At 38.1% G+C, this 20431-nt stretch overlaps 1 protein-coding gene across 5 annotated transcripts in view; it reads left to right on the plus strand.

Moving 5' to 3' along the window:
• CNKSR2 (connector enhancer of kinase suppressor of Ras 2) overlaps positions 1-20431 on the plus strand; it is a 273911-nt gene that overhangs the window by 158715 nt on the left and 94765 nt on the right. For all 5 annotated transcript variants that reach the window (XM_075196557.1, XM_075196558.1, XM_075196560.1 and 2 more), the window contains 2 exons: positions 2305-2394; positions 4679-4893. In XM_075196557.1, the coding sequence (XP_075052658.1) occupies positions 2305-2394; positions 4679-4893 (305 nt within the window). The remainder of the gene's footprint in view (positions 1-2304; positions 2395-4678; positions 4894-20431) is intronic.

The following is a 20431-nucleotide window of genomic DNA, read 5'->3' on the forward strand; positions in this document are numbered from 1 at the left end:
AGCAGGAATGATGGGACCCCTAAGGTTAAGTGTTTAAACACTTAACCCGACATTTCCGCTTTAAATTCTATTGACAGACGTCACGATGATGTCAGCCTGCAGTGCCGAACACTTATCCAATCGGAATCACTTGCTGTCAGCATGGTGCTCCAGCGTCAGGTTTAAGGTAAGTCTGTTTGTTTTCCAATCGGTTTTTCATAATTTCGGATTTACTTTGTAGGCCTTCTCCATGTCGTAGTGGACATCGGAAAAACGTACCCAACCCATATTTAGACACTCATTACGTGGTGCCTTTCCACAGACAACAGTTATGAAGCTGGAATATAAAAAACAATGAACATAAAGTTACCAAATCCAGTAATAGGGTTGTCTTCACTGTTAGACCATAACACCCTCAACTAAGAGAAGATGCTGGAACCAATTTAGGATACACTTGGAGCAAAATAGGTTTACGTTACAAAAGTGAATGTGCTCTGCCTAGTTTTCTTATATATTTCATATAATTAGTTTCAAAGTCTGCTCTCTACATAAACAAATTGAGGCACATATAAACTTTAGTGCATTTTGCGATAGCTGTTAAACTATATGTCCAAGATTAAGGCACTCAAGCCCTCATTAATTCTTAGCATTTTTCTAAACAAAAAAAAAAATGTTATATATGTTAATTTTAGTCTCTATCAAGGTGTTACTAAGTCCACTTGCAGAGCTCACCATGAAACTATAATGTTATTATTTTTGTCTGTTTCATAATCCCTTCATCTCCTCCTAGTACTCTTCTGTCAATATTATATGTCTGAAAATCCTAAAATAGCTTTGTATCAGGATGTGGTAGCAAGTGATGAGTCTGACATCACTAGGGCAGGTCATGGTGTTTCTAGGAATATATCCTGGGTTATGAGGCAAAGGGGCTCATGTAGAGTTGATTGCAGGCTTGTTCTTTTGCCTAAGATGCACTTTTTCATACTGTGCAGTGGTATAAAAAAATAAATTATACATATGTCTGTATCAAGATTTTTGCAAATCTGCAACTTGCGTCTCCTTTACTTGGAGGAACAGAATTCCAATTCCAACAGGGTAGAGGGGACAGGTGGGGTTTGGTGTGGAGATGGAAGAGGAGCGGTTTGAGAGGCAAGAGGAAAACCAGGAGAGGTCAGTGTTATGGAGGCCTATAGATTTGAGAGTTTGAAAACGGAGGTGGGGGTCACTGGTATTGAAGGCAGCAGAGAGGTGAAGAAGAATGTAAAGCGTCCTTTAGATTTAGCAGAGAGAAGGTAATTTGTGACTTTAGTGATGGCGGTTTTGGTGGAGTTAAGAAACCGAAATTCAGATTGAAGTGGGTAAAGGAGTGAGTGAGAGGAGAGAAAGGTGGAGAGATGGCTGTAAACAACCCATTCAAGATGATTGAGTATGACGAGACAAAAGCATGTTTGATGGAGAAGGGGAATAAATCTGAGGCCTCAATAGAGAGAGGGAGTGGAGAAGATGAGAACGGATGGGGTTAATGGAGCATGTGGAGGGGGGGGTGAGAAGAATAGATGGGAGCGTGCTTCATATGCAGATCCTAGTGTGAAAGAGGAGAAGGTGGGTGGGCTAGCGAAGGGCTGTAGCAGTAGTGGGTAGAGAGTGGAAAATGCATCCACACAGGGTATAGGGTGGAGTGCGAAAGGACTGATGGGAGAAGGTGTCATGACGTATGCTACCATAAGGCAATAATATCATGAGGTGTTATGTCTGACATTGCTGCAAAGGCTACTGTGTTTGAGTTGGATGCATTTTGAGATGTGTTTGGCTGACCGTACGCACGTAAATACACATTTTGTTACGTTTGTCTTTTCCTATGCACGTTTATTGTGCAAATGCGTCTAACTCTATCTGAAACCCAAAGAGGGCTGGGAAAGAGGTGAAAGACACAACCCTTTTTGCTCATAGTTTTACGCCACCTCTCTACATGCAATGCCTAGCACAATTAAGCAAATACATTTTTAGGTGAGAATGCCTTCAAGATGATAACACTTAAACCACAAGATAAAAGGTTTAGATCAGGCCTGTCCAACCTGCGGCCCTCCAGGTGTTGTGAAACTACAAGTCTCCGCATGCCCTTCCAGCTATCAACTGGTTGTCTACCGTCAAAGCATGCTGGGGCTTGTAGTTTCACAAAACCTGGAGGGCCACAGGTTTAGATTATGGTTAATATATGCTTTTATATTTGATGGAACTCATATTAACACTTTCCCCATCATTTGTATTTTGGCTCTGTCTATGCCTACTGTTGTTTAAACTAAATGTTAATCTGTCACCCTTTAGGTAAGTTGCGGCCAATATCTATGCCTGTAGAATATAATTGGGTTGGGGACTATGAAGATCCTAGCAAGATGAAACGCGACAGTAGAAGAGGTGAGTCTTTTGTCTTAAACTGAGAAATTAAAGATTATACATATTTTCAATAAGGTTTAAAATACCAAATAAGTGTTTCTATTTGATTGTTGCAGACAGAAAATATGGTATACTTTGCCAGTGTGTAGTGCTGTATTGTAAAAATTAAAGTATTGGAAATATGACTCCAGAAAGCATACATTATGTAGGGTACCATTGATGAACACAATCCTAATACAGTTATATGATATAGATTTTTCAAAGCACAATATCCAGAGTTCATGGAGTAGAATAAAAAAAAGTGTAAAGAGAAGAGAAAATTGCATTCTATTTTAGTGTATCCCTGTAGCCACTTGAGGGTTAGAGGTATACTTGTCTGCCGTGGCCTCGAGGATGATGAGTTTTACACAATAGTTAGGTTTTCATATACAGAGGCAAAAAATTGACCATAGAAGGTGAAAAAAACAGAAAAATCAGACTTATACGTGATGACGATATTATATGGGATTGTTATTGTAAGGAAACACTATCAGTAACCCTGTGCAAGAGTATTCAAAATGTGGATGTTCAAAGTTCTAATTTCTAGTACCACACTCAAGTAAAGGATTGGTCTGCATTTGCTCAAATTTAGCTTAAATGTCTATACCATAAGTGTCATTTTGGTTAATGAAAAGCACAACCTGTGTACTTTACTTTGTAAGAAACTCTTATACAGGATATATTTAGTGGTTGACTGTTTACAGTGTGTGACGGAGTAGATAGCAGATATTCTGAAGCAATAATATTGTGTAGCCTTTACTTCTACTGGCGAGAAATCAAATGATCCAGAGTGTTTCTAAAGGTTTTGTTAGTATGCATTGTGTTACAGTGCAGTTAGTAGACCCTGAGGTGGAACTTTCCTAGTAAAGGATGGGCTGATATTCCTTGACATTAAAGGTGCACAAAGAAGTAGGGATCTGGGCCAGTATTTCCTTGAGCCTGACTAAGGCAGTCTCAGGTAATTGATCTCAGCTGATCAGTTGGAAGAGGAAAGCTCCCAATGAAAGCTGATTGGCAGGTGTATTCACTTCTTAAGGAAAAGTGATCAGGGTGGAATACCCAGAAAGATCTCTAACCTTTTTGTGGAGATCATTTGTCAAACAGAAAGCAACAAAACTGTTCTCCATACTTATTTTGGCAGCTCAGGTGACAGCTGTATTTACAATATATTATATTAGATGATAGAATTAGAATTTTGTGTATATTGTTTTGTTTAGTGCTGCATGGTATGTTGTAGTTTAAATCGCTTGTACCTGCAAGTCAGCTTTTTTTCCTGAAGGACTCTGAGTAGTGTTTTGTCTTGGGATCTACAATAACAGAGTAAGGAGCTATGTCACAAGTAGTTGCTCACATGCAACATACTCTAATGATTGGATCCCACCAACATCATGCACCTGACATCCCTTTTGGATTAAACTTTCAGCATGGAAAGGGTGTGCCCTAGCCGTATAAAACATAAGAACTTGTATATAAATAAATGTTGATGTAGATCAGACACTTACATTTTCATAGAGAGTGTATTTATCTTAATATACAGTATATCTTAATAAGTTATAGCTAAAATAGTGGAGAATACAGTTATCTTCAATGAAAAGAAATGTCATCTGGTAGAATCTTTGGCAGTTGTCGGGAATATCGAGAGCCACAGGTATGCCTTGGAGAGCTACATTTGGCCTGCAGGCCATCGTTTGAACAGCCCAGTTCTAAAATTACCCATTACGGTGTAGACATTTGAAAGCGTTTTATAAAGGTGGGTCTATTTTTAAAAGTAATGTTATACTACTCACTGGCATTTAAACATGCTATTTTTCAGACTAACAATCCACTCCAGAACTGAAAGAAATGTCAGTTGCCATGAATATAACAGCATGTTCTGAACACTATAACCACCGCAATCTGATAACCTCCTGCACAGTGTTCAGTAAAGCATGTGCTTCACATTGTGGTTGGAAAATGAAAGAATCGTTCTCAACATTGTAGATTTTCTCAAGGTCCTATATATTAATGTTCTGATGGAATATTTTATTACTTAAAACACATTTAAACTGCCAGGTAAATACAGCAAAGGGTACAATAAATGAAAATTTCCAATGTATCATTTACCATTGCCAGAAGTGAAGTGAGCACAATTCTTATTTTCCGGTGTTGCAGTATTATAAGAAAAAATAAATATATATATATATATATTTATTAGATATAATTTGCATCTCTTTTTTTCATCCAAATAACTTGAGGTGCTTGAAGTTTTTCTTTCAATTTTGCTCAGAAAGTTCTCTACTCCGGTACATGAGCAACGACAAAATAATTCAGGAAGAATTTATGCTGCAGAGAAGCACCAAAAAAGACACTGGGAAGAAATCTAAAAAGAAAGGAGAGAAAAACACAAGTCCGAGTCATTATGCCCTAATTCCCGGAGCACAGATGGATTCCCTGCGGCAAGAAGTAATCAGTCCTTCAATAGCAGATACAGCTTCATATCATGTGAGTAGCACGGTTTGTGCGCTTATATTTGGTTTTGTTCTCATTCTTATTCTGCAGTGTTAGTAGCCAGTAATCCAGGACCGTGTCCAGGCATGTTGACTTAAAGAAGGGATTTTTGTTTTACTATAGAGGAAGTCTTATAACCGGCTTCTTACTATAACACCCATTTCCCTAGCACTCTGAGAGGGATGGTGACATGTCTCTCTCCTCTTCAGTGCCTCCACCTAAGGCTTCTATACAGTATGGTGGGATGAGGACTGTTAACTGGATCCACCAAGGGTCGGCTCGGGAAGCCCTTTGTACCTGACTACACTATCACTCTGAATAGTAATGGACTACACACTGTGGTCACGAACAATCGACTAGGTGTTTATTTTGGGGGAAGTAAATGGGTAAGGCAGATTTAATTAGAGGGATATTCTCTAAAGTTTTAAATATATAAAGCAACAATGATTTAACATATTAATGTTAGGAGATCTAACTTGTGAAATAAGAAGTATAGGCCTGATTCATTAAGGAAAGTTAGGCAAAAAAAAATTGTAATTTTTTTCCCTGGACAAAACCATGTTATAGTGGAAGGGGGGGGGGGGATTAGTTTATTATTTTGTATGTAAGGAAAATACTGGCTGCTTTTTCATGTAGCACACAAATACTTGATAGTTGTTCTAGGACATGCCCTATCCCAACTATAACTGTCCCCACATTTTAAATTTACCTCTCCCTCCAATGCAACATGGTTTTGCCAAGGTGCAAAGTTACTCCTTTTTTTTTTGCTTTACTTTCCTTAATGAATCAGGCTCACAGTGTTCTTTTCTAAATGCAGCACTAGTGGTGTCACAGTGTTTGTTGTATTACTTATCTCTCTCCCTCTGGATGGAGATGAAAGCCTCAGCCACTTTTGGGTCATGGACTACTTGTAACCTATTCTTGCTAGCTATACGTCCCTGCTAACAGGTATTCCCTATTGACGGAAGTCTCCTGCTCTGCACATAGGCTCACTTTGCTGTGTAATCTTCCTCGGGCTGCTTGATAGCTGATTTTTTGCAGGGATCTGGCTCTAAGACTTTTTGAGAGCAAAGCTACAGCCACCATTTCTTTTGATCGATCTGATGTCCCTGTTTGTTTGCACATTCTGTCTTTCCAGAATACTTTCCTCTCAGACCTCTCTCCTTCCCCTGCTGCTGCCACACGCTTCTCTGACTTCCAGCCCCTCTGGATGCCTGTTTTCTCTTTCCTTCCTGTCTCTCCTCCCAGCTCTGACTCCCTACAGAGGCTGACCTTCAATGCACAACTCCATGGCACATGATGTTCTGGCTCCCCAGCACAAGACAGCCTTGCTACATTACACTGCAGCAAAGAACATCTCACCACCTGTTAGCTTCTCATCTTTTATTTATTCTTCTTTTGAAACTTTATTTATCTGGGCTTCCCATGTCCATTTTAGCTATAGTTTGGTATTGTATCTACAAGGGGAGGAAGGGTAAACATGTAGCATGTTTTTATCTAAGACTCTAGAAGTCCTAATTACAGCAGACAGAACCAGTGAAACCTTATTGTCCTAACTGTTTAGTTCTAAAGGTATTTATAAGTTTGTCAAACTACTTTCAATCGTACTAGACCAAAACAAAACCACTGTAAGCTATCATCTCAAGTTATGTAAGAGATAGGTTGGGCTTGATCATAGTCATGTAAACTATGCAGTCAGCAGAAAACTAGGTGAGAAAATGAATGCAATGTGACATGAAAGTGTTGGTGTTACTTGTCCTTTTTAGGCTAAGTGGTCCTACAAACCTCTGTATCCCATAACAGAAGATATGTAATTGCTGAGGGGGAAATAAGACACTAGTGAAAATCTAGCAATAAACTTCTTTACACAGATCTTAAGTATATACTGTAGAGAGAGCAAAATATATCTTCCAAAGTTTAGTTAAAATGTAACTAATTAAAATAGAACTCGAGCTCCTACCGATCAATACCTGCCGGCTTGCCAGAGATATGATTTATGTAACATACAGAAGTAATTTAAACCCTGCCTTCTGTGTTCTGGGTCTCTCACATTTTTTTAAAATCATTTTATAGACTCTCTATTTCTGTAGGTATAAAACACATTTGTGCCATTGTCATTGATATTTAATAAAGTTGTTTTTAAAAATAAATATATAGTGGAAAAACTTGGAACGAAATGAAAACAGCAGATTTACACTTGTGAAATAAAAGCTTGTTTGTAGCTTTATCCTGCAGCAGCAAAGATCAGTCTAATATGTTTCAATGATTTTTGATGAAAAACTTTCTCATCCGTGAATGAGCCCCATCCTCCTGCCAAACAGACATTCCAGGAAAATGCTAATTAATACATTTTACAGATGTTGGTACATAATATTTAATTTGGAAGTTTTTGTTTTTTTTCTTGTGATGATTTGTATTTTATACAATTAACACTGGATAACCTGGCCCAAACAATTGTGGAATAAAATGCATCTCAGTAAAAACTTGTAAGGATAAAACATATTAAAAAGATGGGGGGTGACATAATTATTGTCTGTAACAAAAATGAATTACAAATTAAGATTTCAGCATGAAAAAAATGGGGGTTAATTGATCAACAGTCTTAGGAATCAAATAAGGACAGGTTCGCTCATTTCCATTTTCATTATCTTATAATCCAGGGTTTCCCAAACCCAGTCCTCAGGGTTACCCAACAGTGCAGGTTTTCCATATCTCCTTGCTGGAGCACAGGTGTATTCATTACTGACTGACACATTGTAACAGATCCACAGGTGGTCCTGATTATGTCACATGTGATCCGGAAAACCTGCACTGTTGGGGAGCCCTGAGGACTGGGTTTGGGAAACCCTGTTGTAATCTATTAATATGCATTTCATGTAACAGAATATTTCTTTCTTAGAAAAAGACACAAAAGGAAATGAAAACCAAAGTTTGTCATTTGGATCTGTTGCTGATGGACCTATATGCTGCTGTGTCACATGACACATTTTTAAAGGTTGATGATGGATCCACTCAAACATGTAAATGTTTCATGCACAACCCTCTGTCCCTAGTTTCCTAATGAATGGGATAATGTAATGAATGCAGTGTGCGTTTCCTATTTAGATCACAGTCCTAGCTGCCTCAGTAACCACAAGATTGCTGATACACTGTAATTCTCACATCCCCCTCAGTCTACAGCTTCAGGACACTGAAGTAAAAATTTAACACAAAACTCAGACATCTGACAGACTTAATTTATATCAGTAAATCTAGTAAGTTGTAGAGCCATCCGCAGCCCAATGCCCCTGGTGCTTCATACTATTCCACATAATATTGCTCGACACCTTCTGTCACCATGTTGTGTAAGAATCCTCACACATCCCAAGACTTCATTCCAAAAAGCACAACTTGTCAATACATTTTACATAAATGACCATTTCAAATGTGTGCCATAGGAAATTTTATATATATATATATATATATATATATATATATATATATATATATATATATATATATATATATATATATTAGGTCTAATAAAACAGGGGTTTATTCTAGTTGTATTGTTTATATTTTACTTGACATTGCATTATTTTAATGAAGTGTGTGTATATTGAAAAAGTATTCAGCCCCAATTTTAATTTATTTATTTAGAATGGGAGTTTTTACTTGTGAGTCACACATTTACAGTTATAACCCCCTCCCCCCCCCCCCCCCTCACAAAAAAAATTAAGATAATATTAAATATTTAAATTTTTAAAAGTGTATTTATGGCTTAAGAAGTATTGAGCTCCTTAGTCAATACTTTATTGTACCACGTTTGACAGCTTTTACAACCCGTAGTCCTTTTTTTATTAAGTTTCTGTTAATGTTCAATATCAAGACTGAAAAAAAATCGATCCCCCTAGCAAAATTATACAAGCTAAAATTAGTTGGGGAGGGGAAATGGGAAAGAAGTTTCAGGTCTTGTCACAGATTAAGGTGGTAAGTCTGACTGGGTCACTTAAGAAATTCATTATTTTCCATTTAAGCCACTCCAGGCATTCATGAATCTGTTTCCTCGTAATTAATGGTAGTGTATCAATATAACTTTCCCAAGTTGAAAAAAAAGTTTTCTGCTTTTACCTCCTTATCCAGTGACACTTCCACCCACTCCGTTCTTTATAGAATGGAGTGGGTGGAAGTGTCACTGGATAAGAAGGTAAAAGCAAAGTGCCTAAACCATGTAGAAACACCTTTCTGCATGGTTTAAGGTTGATAAATTCAGGGGCGAACGCAGGATTTAGAAGGGGGGTTTCCGCCCCCCCCGGAAAAAAAAAAATATTGCGAGAGGGAGCTGCTGCGCATGCGCAGCAGCTCCATTTTGGTGAGTCTGAATTCTACAGCAGCCGCGGCGCTGTCAAGCAGCATCCGCGGCAGTGCTGTATTATACTACAATACAGCACTGCCGCGGACGCTTCTTTGACAGCGCCGCGGCTGCTGTGGAGTACCGTTGGTTCGCGGAGGGGAGGGGTTTCTGGAGAACCAGAGACCCCCCCTGCGTGCGCCACTGAAATGGGCCCCTAAATCCCTAAAACAGAAAATATATAGTAGCAGTTTCTTGGGTTATTACATGAATTAGATTATTGCTGGTGCGATTATATTTCTATATCTTTAAATGCAAATTCTAGGCAAGACATAAAGCACATATTTAGGATTGATTTGCCATCCTCCTATAAAGTGCAGATTTGTGAAGCTTCCAGACTATTATTGGCCAATGTTCAGCAATTAGGTTCCAACAATTAGGTTGACCAGGAACCAGATTATTTCTGAATGGAACCACTGGAACAAACACTATATGAATGCTTTGCCCAGATAAGGCTTTTTTTTTCTTTAACTTAATCAAGAGTAAGCACAGATACAGATTTAATTGCGCACTCATATTTCACCAGATTTACATTATTACTGTATCCCTCAGGTTTACAAAAGACAGCTGTGAACTTTAAACATTGTAAAAAATTGTATATTGATGCGCCAATGTCCCTCTCTAGCTGTAAGTTTTGTGGAGCTAAACAATAGCACTACTATAGAACAGTCGTAGAATGTTATATATAAAAAAAAAGCCAACAGTTGCAGTTAGATATAAAATATGAATTAATCTAGTCACACTCTGCAGAGGTGAGTTTGTCAGGAAGTGGCGGCAGAGGGGCATCTATGAAATACTGTAATTTATCAAATCACGCTCTGTCATGGTGAATGTGTGTCTTAGACATCAAAGGGTGTTTGACAAATGTGGCACAAATTTTGGAATATATGAATTGTAAATGTTAGAGTTCTTTGTCTTGACAAATCTACACACTTAGGGGCATATTCAATTAGCCACGTTACTTGCAAAAGTAACGCGGCATTAAAAGAATTACTGTTATTACGGTAATTCTAATCCGGATTTCAGCTCGCAGCTCCCTGAGCTGCGAGCAGAAAGCCGGGGTTAAAGGTACTGTAATAATGGTAAGTACGCGCACTATTACCGTAATAACGGTAATAGTGCGCAATCCGCGTTACTTTTGACAGTAACGCGGCCAATTGAATATGCCCCTTAACAAATACACAGTTCATGGGGCATAACCAACATTAATTTGGCAAATGAAAACCCAAATGGGGATTCACTTCACCTGCACTGAACCACACACAACCTCAGAATAGCAGAGTAAGGACCTCAGCAATAGATGGGCCATCATTGTCGTCGGGTCTCTCTAACCTCTTGGCCCCATAGACGCTGCAGCCCTTGCACTGTACTTTGAAAATGTATCAAGCGGAGTCCGGAGTGGGGCCATGACTTCAATTTCCGTTGGATGCCTAATCAATTTACATACTTAGGAATTCAATTACCAAAAAATATATTTCTAATTTGTCACCTGTTAATATTTCCACTTGTATAAGATGTGCTCTTCCTGTCATTTACAGGAAGAGCACACCTCATTAAGATAGTTGTGTTTCCGAAATTGCTCTACTACTTTCTCAAACAGATATTACACAAATTAATAGTTTTTTCAGGAACTTTATTTGGGCAGGCAAGAAATCACGCATTGGCTTGATTAAATTGCAACAAAATAAATCAAATGAAGGGATTAATTTCCCGGATATTAAAACTTCTACTCAATCTTCACTACTTCGATATCTCAGGGATTGGCTTCAGAATAGTGATATAAATACCCCCACGTTTTTTCTGGAGAGTGAATTTCTAGATGGCTTGGATTTGGTCAGTTTCATACATTTGCATGACCAGGAGATCACCCACGAAATGTGTGACAATTTTAAGTTATGGACTACAAGGAAGATTTGGCACATTATTCACCACAAGGCTGGTCTGAATAAGTATAAATTCCCTTGAAATTGTGATTTTCAGGATGGTGCGGCGGCCTATCCCTTCTCCATATGGAAGGTGGGCGGAATAGGAATAATTGATTGCCTGATACACAAGACAGGCAGACGTCCTTTAACATTTACTGAAGCAGTATCCAAATTTCCTAATGTTGAAGCTTTTCCAATGGCATTCTTTCAGGCTCAGCATTATATAAATTTTGTGCTTGGGACATTTTCTGAATTAGACTGGAATAATCCAGTGGATAGACTTTTGAGTTACCCAAATGCTAAAATTAAAGCTATTTACGCACTAATATAGATCTTTCCTCATCCGCTGTGGGATTGGGTAGGTGGTTATCTATTTTCCCCTCTCTTCCACTCAAAGAATTATTGCCGGCTTTGGAACTATCTTGTAAACTTCTCCCATCCAGCATTTATGTAGAAATGTTTTTAAGTATTTTCCATGGTTCATACCTCTCTCCTCAAAGGAGACAACATATGGGACTTATCACCCATTCCCGATGTGATAGATGTGGTATAGATGGTGCAGATTTATTTCATTGTTTATGGCAATGTCCTTTGGTCAGGAGTTTCTGGCTACAAGTTCGAACTATAGCGTTGAAAGATTTGGTTTATTGTATCCCCTTCACACCAGAATGGGCTATATTCGGTATTATTCTCAAAAATCAGAAAATTACTATGGGTACTAGAAAAATGTTATTAGCCATCAGTGTGGCAGCACGGAAAACTATACTGCACACCTAGACACACTGGGATTCTCCTCTTACAAAACTGTTTAAAGAAAATGTGTAGTGGCAATTTAATGAATGCCTAATGCAGGAGATACATCCTGCATTAAGCAAATTACCATATAATAACGCAGTCCCCATAATTTTCAATGGGCACTGCAGTCTGCTTAATTTTGTCAAGATAAGCTTTTCGGGCTTGACCCGGATGGTATAGCCATCCGAAGATGACGTTAGCCATTCAGTCCTATGGGTAGAGCATCTCAGACAGGGATCTTCAAATTCCTTTCCGGCAGCTTTTGTGCTCTCCCATACATTGATTACAAAACTGGCATCTGCGCATGTATTACCTTAGGTTATGTGTGAGCAGTAAAGAGTCCAGGTCAGAACCCAGAGTTGTCATTAGAACACGTTCAACGCCGGGTCCGCATCTTATCGGATGCGTTGTCCTGACAGGACTTCAATGGTAAATTGCTGCATTAAGTCATCTGTCATCACTACGATCAATGTTAAATAGGCCCTGTAATGCCAGAAATTGAATATTTCAGAGGTTCTACAGAAACATTGTATTTCAGCTCAAAAGTAGAAAAGAAGTTAGCTGTGCAATGCACTGCTTGGGATATTCCATTATTAAACCATAACCTTCATTTGGTTTAAAATCTATTTGTTACTGTAACAAATTCATTAAAACCAGCTAAATGAAAACATTGATAGTATAGAGAGTGTACAAGACATGAAGTGCAATTGATTTTGATTCTATTATATTTGTATTCACTGTGTCCTAATTGATAGAGTAGGGGGAAATTTTTCTTTGTTTAAGTCTATATTCAGGATTGTGAGGACAATTCTCTACAGTTATTTTTCTCCAGGTATACATCCCTACATGTTTGATATTTTCCTATCATTTCATTAGCATATCAATTGATATATAAATACATATTTCCCCTCTGTTAATAGAGTCCCAGCAAAGTAGTCTCTTCCTCTACGGAAAGAGAGTTTGGGTGTGCCAAAAAGTGGAGGTTTCTATGGTTTGTTTGGCACAAAAATGGAGAAATGTATGCATCAGTTTATAGAGAAAATCCTGCTACAAGGTCTAGAACACAATATATTCCAGCAGGGAATTGGCCGAAAACATGCAGCAAAACCAACATTGACGTGGCTTGTATAGAAAAAGCTGGTAGAAACTTTCCAAAATAAACTAACAGCTCTATTTGTATTTGTGACAGGATGGACCGCCTATGCCACCCTGTCTGTTGCTGCTGGGAACTGGCTAGGTTTACTTTGCCACCTTTCCCTTTCGTTACCCCAATTGCGCCTTCCTGCCGCAGTATGAGGGGCTTAAAATGCTGCTACCACTGGACTCCTTACCGGCATTAAGAATCGGGTTTCTTCTCGGTAACTGATGCTGCGTTTGTACCCCGTTACTGGTGTATACCTGGGCTGGTACCCCTGACCTCTTCCTATAAATCAGGGTTGCTGTGGATGGATCCCCCCAGGCCTATCACACTGGCCAGAGCTGCTGGGTTGAAACAGAGTGGTGGTGCTGGGTCCAAATCTCAGAACAGCGGGAACGGATTAGAGTTGGGTCTAATCTTTTGGTCATAGGAATCAGCATAGAGAAGTTAGGTTGACTCCACATATGCACTCATGCATTTGTCAAGCTGAATGAAGAATGATTCATCTGACCATGTCACCTTTGTCCACTGGCCATCAGTCCATTGCCTGTGCTCGTTGAACCACTGAACTCACATATGTAATTGCCAAATGTGATGGCCACTTTATATGCTACAACATGACTATATACTGCTTTATGCCGTATGTAACTGTGCCTAGCACTTATGAAGCTCTCGTCCTAACCTTCCTATCTAAATATATTCCTGCATTGCTGCAGGCACCTGTTCATGACTGCTGTGCAGAGTATTGGTGGGCAGGACATGTCTCCAAACATTCAGGCACTTGGGACAAAAGTCCTGACTGGTGGGATACCCCATTAATACGGTTTCTCTCACCTAAATCTGGACACTTACATACTTCACAACATAACGGAATAACAAAATTGGGACAAAAATAAGCCTGTCCCTGCTCTGCCCAAACCCTGCCCACACCTTTTGCTGCCAGCAAATCGTGATGTCCCACCAAAATTGAGACAGTTGGGATTTATGCAGTTAGGAGTTACTGTATGTAATATATACTTAAATGAGTAAATGAAAGTCTCAGAGTTGATGTTATAGGTCTTCACCAGGTATCCTTTTCAAAGTTCGACTGTACAGCTGTGAAAGTCCTCATTGCTGGCTCTGATGTCCATAGATAGATTCTTATTATACTTTTCTGTATCTTTAACTGCTTTTTATAAAGTTTATAAAATTACCATTATACTATATGGTTGTCCCCCTTTATTTTATATAGATGCATGTCACAAGCCCCTGGAAACTGCACTGCAGTTCCAATTTTTGCATATGTAATTTTGAAAGGGAAACTGCTATGTAATCTGTGCATAAAGATTGAGGTATGCTATTTGTTTATGAGATGAAAAATGGCATTGGAAGTAACATGGTTCTGAGGGCACTAGTAAAGAACAAAAACATGCAATCTGTACATATATGTAATATGCGCATTGTGTTCCTAAGTGTACAGTCTCCAAATGTTGTTTTTTTTTTTAAGTTGGGGACTACTTATTTTTTTTCCCAATTACAACCTTTTGAATATAGATGTTGCCAGCCAATTCTGAATGCCCAATTCTGGCTTTTCTCCCAGATTTCTCAGTCCTCCTAAGATATAGCAGGTCATACATTTGACCTGCATTCCGCTTAACTATTGATCTATGGAGTAAGTGGTTGGTCTTTTCTGTCTTCAGTCTTTGTAACTGCAAATCAGTCTGAGCCAAGAGATAGCATTATGCAGGAAAATTGCTTGTGAAAGTGAATGAAACGATGGTTAATTATAGCAATATTTTAGGTTTACTAAAAAAATGTGTAATACATAAATATTATCTTATTGTATACTGTTTGAAAACATTCCATCATATTGTCAGACACATTTGTACTGGCAATCCAATCGCCTTTATGATTACAGTTTAGCTGAACTTATTTATAATAAAACAAAACAGTATTTCATATTCAAATGTAATTAATCTACTTAGAAAACACTGATTTTATAGTTTCCTTTCTTCTTGTCTCTGTATTCAGCAGAATCTCCAGTTTCTGATTACAAGGAGAATTTTGCTGCAGGGCCCTGAAATCTCATACACTTTCTCTGTCAGGTTACTTTCCAATACTCAAAGAGCAGACACCAAATTATGTAGGTGACTTCTGTGTGAAACTAGCAGTTAGTAATGCAACTTGGCATCTTCTAAAAAGCTGTCTCTGTTTTGCTAATCAAGTACCTCATAAGAAGCACACATTTTGTCAATGGGTCACTGTGCAGGAAAAAGACAGAAAATTAGATGTTTTTTACTAGGAAATATCATCCCCCAATAACACTGAATGGGACAGTGACTAAGTTTTCACACAAAAATTACACAGCATTATATGGTGATGAGGATGTGTACATGACAGGCAGGAAGGCATTACTCTCCAGGCGGCTCTAGACTTTTACAGATGATTCTCAGCACTTGCAAAGAGTTGGAGCTGTCTTTTTACAGCAAGTGCTCTCTGGTCTCTGCATAAGGGTTGCTAGCCCTGGTCTGATTTCTTTTTATGTATTTTTTTTTTTTTTTTTAACCTGCAACAACCAATTTTTACAGACTTGTACGTAATATGAACATGTACAACAAATTACAGCTATAGGATCCTTTTCCGGTTAAGGAGTTTTTCTGTAATTTGGACGTATGTATGATATAAAATCACAGAGCACCAGCAGTGATTTTTTTTTTTTCCATTCTGGTTTTCAGAATCTCCTGCGTAACTGGTTGCCAGATAATAAATTAAATTCCTTTATTAATAATTTAGAAACTGGAAACTTTGAATAAAGTGAAACCGCAACAGCAAATATCGGTGTAGTGTATGTTTGATGAATAAATATGACATCCTAGTAACACTACTAAACTACACTTTTTTTTTTCCTCTTAACTGAAAAACAAAAGACTGTAAGAAAAATTGCTGAAAGTTATAAACCCCTGTATTACATAGATAGATAGATAAGGATGGATATATATATATATATATATATATATATATATATATATATATATATATATATATATATATATATATATATATATATATGAGAGAGAGATGGATATATCAGATGTGGAGCTATTCTCATCATATTACCACCCACTCTCATAGCCAGAAAATCATTGGTTAATTCAGGAGTAGACAAACATGTCACTGTAAATGGGTCAAGCAGATATCTATATAAAAGTTTGTGGCTTGTACCTAATCGTCATTAGAAAAGGAGGAGAGTAGCAATGGGTAACTGTAGGAAAACTATATCAGTCAGTCGGAAACATTAGTGACATCTACTAAGCAGCCAACTTCTACAGAGCATCCATCTAAAATGGGTAAATGTATTTAAATTGCATGTTCCAGAAATAGAAGGGCATAAACATGAGGATTTTTTCTGCACATAGAATTAAATGCAGAGTCCTCCAACACTGTTATTTTCTTTGGTCTGAAGAATGATTTACTCCCACGCCTCCCTCTGCGTTCTCACATATTTTTGTGTCTTCTGGAAAATAGAAGAAAAAAAAAAAAAGTCTTTTCCCTTTCCAGTTACAGAAGTGGAAGATATATCCGCTGGTTTTATAAATATCTCTATGTTCACAAAATATTAACTGTGCATAAATATATTGTTTATCTATGTCTTTAATGATCAGGAAGAGAGGAGCCTTGTACAGGCCAAGAGATTTCTAAGCCCATCACACCTGTTGAAACGAGAACATGTGCCAACTCAAATTCTTTTCATGTTTTAAAGTTACATAATGCAAGTACCATCTGCAGCAACTAACTCTTCCCTGTGTCTGTCATCACTGGTTTAGTCACCCACTGAAAGTCTGCTGCTGTTTACAAATAGTTTTTTTTTCTCTAAACATATTTATAAAATGTTCAGATTACAACTAAATACAATCTTTCTAAAAATTAGATTAGCAATTTTGTTTAGAGGTGGACATTGTACATGGCTATTAGTTTCTGTAGCATAACAAATTATTCTGTAGCATTTTGAAATGTATACATCCAAATGTTTCTGGAACTTAGTCATTTATATTGTTGTGAGTGGTATTTAGCTTTATGTGACTTTTGTACATCAACGCCAAGCCATGTCATTAAAGTGTTACTGTTTTGCACTGTCCTCGCAAAGCTGAGATTCTAATTTATTTGGACATAGATATTTGGGGAATCTGTTTTATGAAGATGACTCTGTTATGAAGATTTCCTATTGCTGTTTGTTGCAGCCATGGATATAGAAAATCCCTCACTGTAATTTATCCAGAAAATGTGGAAAATGGCAGCAGTTAAAGTAGTTGGGCTTCCAGTTCCAGGTTAAACAACTACATAAATACACTAATGGTTTGTAGCAAAGAGGGGTAATTGTGGAGTTGTGGGAAACCCAGAGAGGGGCAGAGAACACTGGAGAAGAGTGTTATAGCCCAAGGGATTTTACCCCTGCTTACAAAGCCGAGCGCTACACAGAGAAGGATCAGAGTTGCATATGTATACTGGAAATAGACGAAGGCTGAACTGGGAGTAGCTGTGGAACTAGGAGTAAAGCGCTTTATATATATCTCTGTATTGTTGCAACCATTATGTTTATCGTACTGGAGGAAGAGGAGTGTAAATAAAGTGTTCAGATTGTGATAGAGATGGTCTGGCTGCCAAATTCTTCTGCCTTTTATTGCACTGCACCAGAAAGTGACATCACCTGTGTTCCGCTACTTACAAAGAAACTTTGTAGTAAAATAGGACCCCATGGACATTTACACCCATACCCATCAGCTAGCCAGGGCTTGAGAAGGAGGTGCACTGTGTACCCTTTGCACCCCACACTACACACAGTGACAGCAGGTTACATAGAGATCATTAGTGGAAACTTAGACCAGGGCAACACAGTAGATGTGGTCTACTTAGATTTTGCAAATGCCTTTGATACAGTGCCACACAAGAGGTTGGCTTACAAAATAAGAGAACTGGGTCTAGGAAACAACATTTGTACTTGGATCGAAAACTGGTTGGAGAATAGGGAACAGAGAGTTGTGATATATGGAACATTTTCTAATTGGTCAAAAGTTTTAAATGGAGTACCTCAAGGTTCTGTGCTGGGCCCACTCCTTTTTAATATATTTATTAATGACCTTGGTGATGGTTTAGAGAGTAACGTTTCCATTTTTGCAGATGACACTAAAATCTGTAAGGTAATAAAATCAGAGCAAGATATAGCTTCTCTACAGAGGGACTTAAATAAACTGGAGGATTGGACAGCCAAATGGAATATGACGTTTAACATAGATAAATGTATGGTTATGCATTTAGGGATCAAAAACAAGCAGGCAATTTATAAATTAAATGGGATTAATTTAGGGGAATCTATATGGGAAAAGGATTTGGGAGTGCTCGTAGACAGTAGACATAATCCTCAATGTCACGCAGTAGCTGCAAGGGCAAATAAAGTATTGGCATGCATAAAAAGGGGCATAGATGCAGGGGAAGAAGGTGTAATTTTGCCACTGTATAAATCGTTGGTAAGACCTCATCTTGAATATTGAGTACAGTTCTGGGCACCACTCTATAAAAAAGATAGTTTGGAACTAGAAAGGATTCAGAGAAGGGCGAAAAAATTGATAAAGGGTATGGAGTCATTAAGTTATGAGGAAAGGTTAGCCAGTTTAGGCATGTTTACTTTAGAAAAGAGGCGTCTAAGGGGAGATATGATTACTATGTACAAATACATTAGGGGTCAATACAGAGAACTTTCATGGGAATTTTTTACCCCAAGGACTATACACAGGACACGTGGTCACCCCCTAAGGTTAGAGGAGAGGAAATTTCACAACCAGCAAAGGAAGGGGTTCTTTATAGTAAGGGCAGTCAAAATATGGAATTCATTGCCAGGGAAGGTTGTGATGGTAGATTCAATAGATATGTTTAAGAAAGGGTTAGACAAATTTTTAGCGGAAAAGTGTGTCCAGGGATACGACCGTTAATTAAAATGAAGGATAGTAGTGGATATAGGGAAAAAATAGGACTGCAATATTGGGTCTGGGGGGTTTTCCTGATTGAAACAGATTGGCGGTTGCTTATTCTGGATCAATTTCAAATATAAATGAGGGATCCCAGGAGATCCAAAATAGGTTGAACTTGATGGACTGGTGTCTTTTTCTTTTTTTTTCATATCATCAACTATGTTACTATGTTGTTAATCTTGAGGGAGAAATTCCATTGTATTGGTCTTTACAAAGTGGATATCTTGAGAGGGATGGGGAAATGTAGAACATGCTCTTAATTTTCCTCACTCTATCACCTGCTTTGCTGTGTGACCTGTACTAGCTTTTCTCTTTATAAACCAATGATATCTGTGTGTGCATCCGTCTCCTCCCAGTTTACCTGTGAAATACAGAATGTAGTGGAGACAGAATTACATAATGCTCTTCTGCACCTGAATGGCTTATTGTTCCCGGCCAATAATCCACAAACCATTAGACATTGCTGCCTCGCAGCACTGGGTTCATGGATTTGATTCTGACCAGGGCCCTATATTGTGTGGAGTTATAGTCTGTTTTTGATATGGTCATAAAATTCCTTCTTGTATATCATTCAGACATTGTGCCATGTAGTGTATAGAGGGTGCTGTGTGTTTACTTAAAAGCACAACACATGACATAATTACAACAACACTACATAGGTAAGTAACTTTTGGTCATTAAAATAGGTAATGATAAAGCAGATTCAAGGTTGTTCATCTTCTCAGAGTAGGGAAAGTATTTTAACCCTACATCCTAATTATCTAATGATATCTGAACTGTCAACATAATGAGAGAGTATCAAGAGAGACCTTTCAGCAATGGGAGTACTTTACAATCTTTACAATAACATTATCCTTTTTTTTAAAAAAAACAACTGGCCAATGTTTACATTGCAGGTAGACATACATGGCTGCCATGTTGGAGTTGGTGTGATACACAATGGTTGCAGTGGGCTGGTATTGCATGCCACCACTTCTCTTACGTGTTTGGTTTTTTTTTGTAAAAAGGTACAAAAAACATACATTACATTCAAGTGTACTGCAGCGTAGACATGCTTTTTAGTACAATGCACAAGGTACAAGCTATTTTACACTACTAATCACAACGGTTTCAAACAATCAATGGTTGTGAAGAGAAGGTAGGTGAGAGGGGTAGCGGGGAGATCACAGGCCCAAAGCTTTATTGAAGGACGGACACATTTATTGGAACAGTGCATAAATTAAAGGGAAGACATTTCAACAAAAACTTCAAACAGTGATGGGGAGAATGGGTTGGATGGGGA

Source organism: Mixophyes fleayi, chromosome 2, assembly GCF_038048845.1.
Source record: "Mixophyes fleayi isolate aMixFle1 chromosome 2, aMixFle1.hap1, whole genome shotgun sequence".
NCBI classification, from domain to species: Eukaryota; Metazoa; Chordata; class Amphibia; order Anura; family Limnodynastidae; genus Mixophyes; species Mixophyes fleayi.